This window comes from Octopus bimaculoides, chromosome 11 (genome assembly GCF_001194135.2).
Source record: "Octopus bimaculoides isolate UCB-OBI-ISO-001 chromosome 11, ASM119413v2, whole genome shotgun sequence".
Lineage (NCBI taxonomy): Eukaryota > Metazoa > Mollusca > Cephalopoda > Octopoda > Octopodidae > Octopus > Octopus bimaculoides.
In genome coordinates, this window is record NC_068991.1 from 6,616,325 (window position 1) to 6,620,799 (window position 4,475).

General features: G+C 32.6%; 1 protein-coding gene across 1 annotated transcript in view; it reads right to left on the reverse strand.

The window, feature by feature from the left end:
* Positions 1-492: 492 nt before the first annotated feature.
* The window catches only part of LOC106877151 (spectrin beta chain), a 76,372-nt gene continuing 72,389 nt past the window's right edge, over positions 493-4,475 (reverse strand). The window contains exons 45-49 of the mRNA XM_052971501.1: positions 3,796-3,891; positions 2,350-2,446; positions 1,790-1,865; positions 951-1,097; positions 493-795 (exon numbers count right to left, since the gene is read on the reverse strand). Coding sequence (XP_052827461.1) covers positions 637-795; positions 951-1,097; positions 1,790-1,865; positions 2,350-2,446; positions 3,796-3,891 — 575 coding nt within the window. The 3' untranslated portion in view covers positions 493-636. The remainder of the gene's footprint in view (positions 796-950; positions 1,098-1,789; positions 1,866-2,349; positions 2,447-3,795; positions 3,892-4,475) is intronic.

Here is a 4,475-nt window from a genome sequence, read left to right on the forward strand (position 1 = left end):
AAATGTTACATATGCACAGATATCTGCAGACACAAAAGAACATTTAAAGAGTGAGAAAGAATCAGAGAAAATTACCAACTTTACAGAAAACCAAAACGTATTTTACAAAGTGGCAGTGGGTTTTTTTTCCAGATTTTTTTCAGAAAATTCAGATTGAAACGAACCCCTCCCAAAGTTAAAATGTAACGGTTTGTATTTGTAACGCAAGCTCGTGTGTGTGTGTGTGAGAGAGAGAGAGAGAGAGAGAGAGAGAGAGAGAGAGAGAGAGAGATTAGAGACTAATAGTAGACAACATTTAATATCACTTTGAGGTTTACTCCCAAACTGATCTTGTTTAGAATCAGTTCTGGTGGCAGCAAATAAATTTGTTGTATTTAATTTTGTAACATACTTTAATGAAAATGTAGGCAGTTCTGTGTTAGAAGCACAGAAAAGCAAGTTTGAAGGAATAAGACAATTTCTAGGCAAGTTGACAGATGAGAGTTAGACTGGTAGCTTCATGGAATGCCTTTATTTTTAATGAAAGAAAGTCACATTAACTACCTTGCAGCAAAAGCAGCAACAGCGTAGCCTCTTAAGATATTCCACCCAAAGCATGTGTGATAGGACTGCAATGAATTATCTTTTTGTGGATATTTATTTCTTTTTCAATGTGAAAAAACTCCTTCGCTTGTGTTCATCTCGTTTTGGTTCACCTTCTGGTTTTGCAGGGAGTGTTTGTGATCTAGTGGGTCCGCTACTGCTGGCTTCTCCAGTTGCTGCACTTACTTTCGTGATCCAATTTTCCATTTCAGCCTTAAAAGCAAAAGTGAAAGTTTCAAATTAGAGAAATTAAAATTAACAGACTTAGAAAAACTTGCAAAATATATATTTTTCATAACATGCCTCTTTAAAAAAAAAAAAAAAAAAAAAGTCGAGGTTATTTAAAAATAAGTGAAGAACAAACTTACATCATCTTTACATTGGAATAGGTATTCAGCACCACCGGCCAATTTTAGACGGAACACATGAGGACGTTTGGTGTAATCGTGAGCTCGATCACAGGTAGCTCCACTCAAATTGATGGCAGTTTCATGATGAAGGCGTGTATTAGGATCCTACAATATTAGTAACAAGAATTGTAATGCGGATCAATGTTTCTATAAACAAGAGATTAAATCAAATTATATGACAATTGCAATAGTAATGGGAAATCATTAAATTTGCTGTTGAGGTGTAGAGTTCACGTTCAGAGTTTACATCCATTATCAGCCTCGACTGCAGCTGACCATCAAATGTGGTGAACTTGTTGGTCAGAGCTGGCTCAGCCCATCTTGGGTTACAAATATATTACGATACTTAATTAGGGAAAAGTTAAATCTGTCCACAGTTTTACACTAATCTCTCTGTAAGAGTGGATGACTCTCCAGAAGCCCTGGCCCTTTTTTGCTTCTCAACTATTAAATGTCAAATTCATGGAATATTTCCACTACATCAGATCTAATTATCAAATCATTAGATTGAGTTCTTGTCAAATCCTTATTATCTTAGCAATCCCAAACCAATTTTTCATGGTTGGATATTACACAGCAGAGCTTTATTGAATTCCAAAGTGAACTTCCATTTTTTTCACTGAATGTACAAAAATACAACCCCATCTGTTGCAGCAGTTTCAAACCACAACCAACCATTTCATGGGAATGAAATAAAAGCTATCTAATTAAGAAAAGAAAATATTTAGTCTGCATTAAGGTTCTCAACCTGACCTTACATAATGTAAAAAAAAAAGAAGCAAATAGTTTGTACTCACAGTCTTTGCATGTTTGAAGTCTTTATAGCAGGAAAGTTCATTTGCTTGAAGTATAATGTAAGCTTTCTCCCAAGATCTATGAATGTAAAACAGTTAATAGCAATAATTACATCACATTTACATTGTACGTACACCACTGGCATCACATACATACAAAAATATGAAACTTCTGAGGAGAGGAAATTACTGATACTGGCCAAGAAAATATGTTTTATAAATCTTAAAAAGACAAAAATCTATGTTGCAAAATTTAGAGATCCCAAAACTGCTATTTTTTGATATTTATTGAAATCATTGAGAAGAATAGAATCAATGAGGGGGAGGGGGATCTATTTAGCAGATACAGATCATTCAAGTGACTACACATAGTGATTATAAAATTCAATTACACATCTATATTCATTTATCACTGAACCAAGATACCATGGTTCATTAATTGTGAACCAGAATATCTATTTATTCCCTCTCCTCAAAACTGCTGGCTTTGTTCCAAAATAAATCATTACATGTAACATCTAACTCTTTAGCAATGGACAATTCAAAGAGAAGAAAATACTTACCGGTTGGAAGCTTTTTTGGTTTGTGTTTCCCACTCATGTTTTCTGATTAATGCTCCTTCAAGATGTTCTGCTTCTGGAGCCCCAGCTAATTGATGTTCTATAAAAACCAATACATAACCATTATAACAACAGAATCTAAAATAACACCAGCTGTAATATCAACAACATATTTTCAATGAATCCAATCTCTATCTAATGAAAATGCACCTAAAAGATTTAGCCACGATCTTGACCAACTGCAGTTTTATGAAGAGATAATTCGATGAATGAATTTTGTTCAAATATTAGGCAACAATAAGTGCAGGTGACACAGAGCTTCTTGTAGGCAGGGATTGCTTAAATTTTCTCCAATAAAGTTTTTCACGGATGATGCAGATGACTGTATATTTAGTGATTCAAAAGGATATATGTAAAGACTATTATGAAATGAATGAGAAAGGTTTGTTGAAGACAAACTACAAGTATCAATTTTTGATACAATTAAAATAAAATAAACTGAGGTTTACCTATTATTTCCCATAAAGTATTGCATATCTTGAAATTAAACTATGAACATTATAACTAGTAATCCTTCGTTGTTCTGATATCAATTTTGAGATTTCCTATCAGGTTTAACAGATTCAATAGAGATTTAACTCTAAAGCTAATGTAGCACTTAAATAACATTGTGTGCCTAAATATAAATATTTAACATGTAAGACATTCTGCCGAAGCAGTGTTTTGCTGATTGATGTAATAAGAAATATAATGGCATGGAAATGAAAAAAAAAAACAAAAAAACAATGATGGTTATTATAAAACATTAATACAATATGAACTGTTGTAAGTTAAGAACATTTTCTGTCTTGACTTTGAATATGAAAGCAAATAGATCATGGATGAAAAAAAAAACATTTCAAAAAATTTCCTTCAATACTGCAGAACTCCAAATGATTTGAATTCGTTTGTGTACATTCAATGGCTTCCAATGATTTGAAAACTGTAAGTGAATTTTTATTTTTGTACTTTGGTAGTTTTAGTAACAGAAAAAAAAAACAAAACAAAAAAAAAACTGACAGAATATGAAACAACCTCTTTGGTAGAGAAAGAAATGAAGATCTGAATATATTTGAACTTTTTTCAAAAGCAGTGAAAAAGATATGAAAATCAAAGATGTAGATGACAAATGTCAAAAAAAACTTTTTAAAAATTGGAAAAAAAAAAAAAAATTACCGAACAAAATGGATATAATGCAAATGTTTGAGAAAATTAAGAGAGATCAGCAAAATCCCAATCCAAGAAACAGATTAAAGAAAATACCAAGTAGTAGGAGAAATATAAATGATTTATACACATGTGTATATGTATATATATATAGAGAGAGAGTGTAGAACACCAAAGACCACATCAGTGTGAGAGCTGCCCTGTGCTTTATTGCGCTTTTAGATATACAAAGTTTATCTTTACCTGAACGACTAGGTGATGACGGACCTTCATCTTCACGTTTACGAGCAAAGAATCTTCCAAATGGTGATTTGGAACGTGATCGTTTCTTCTCCTTATCTAATACAAAAATTACGAAGTACATTATTATAGTAATTGATCATTAGGACAAGATGCTCTGCCAACAAAAGCATCTGCCAGCCCAAAGCCTTGAAAAGCAAATCCCAAGCAAAACAGTGGCAGCACCGAGGCCAAAAAGCCTATTCCTTCCTACCAATCATGCAGCAGAAAACACTTAAACGTGTCAGTTCAACAAACTCACAACAAACCTAATAATTCTTTCTGCTTTCCAACAAAAGATTGGAAAGAATAGTGAGAAGCTAGTAGAATGTTAGAAGAAATACTTAACGTCTATGCTAGTAGCAGAAGACATGAGAAGAATGCTGTGCTGGTTTGAATTAAGTGAAAAGTAGTGACTTATAATTGCGTTGAGTGCTGTTAAAACTGTTTCACTTGAATACACAAGTGCATAGAAGCAACAACTTTTAATACAATTTTAAACATTTTGGCAATCAATAGTTAAAGCTTTTCTTGCAAGGAGTAGCGTTAGTTTTTTGTGAATGGGAGGAAATGGATATAAATGGATTTAATTTTTTTTTTTTTTTTTAAAGTTTCAAGGAGAATTTCAATTTTAAGCAATAGTC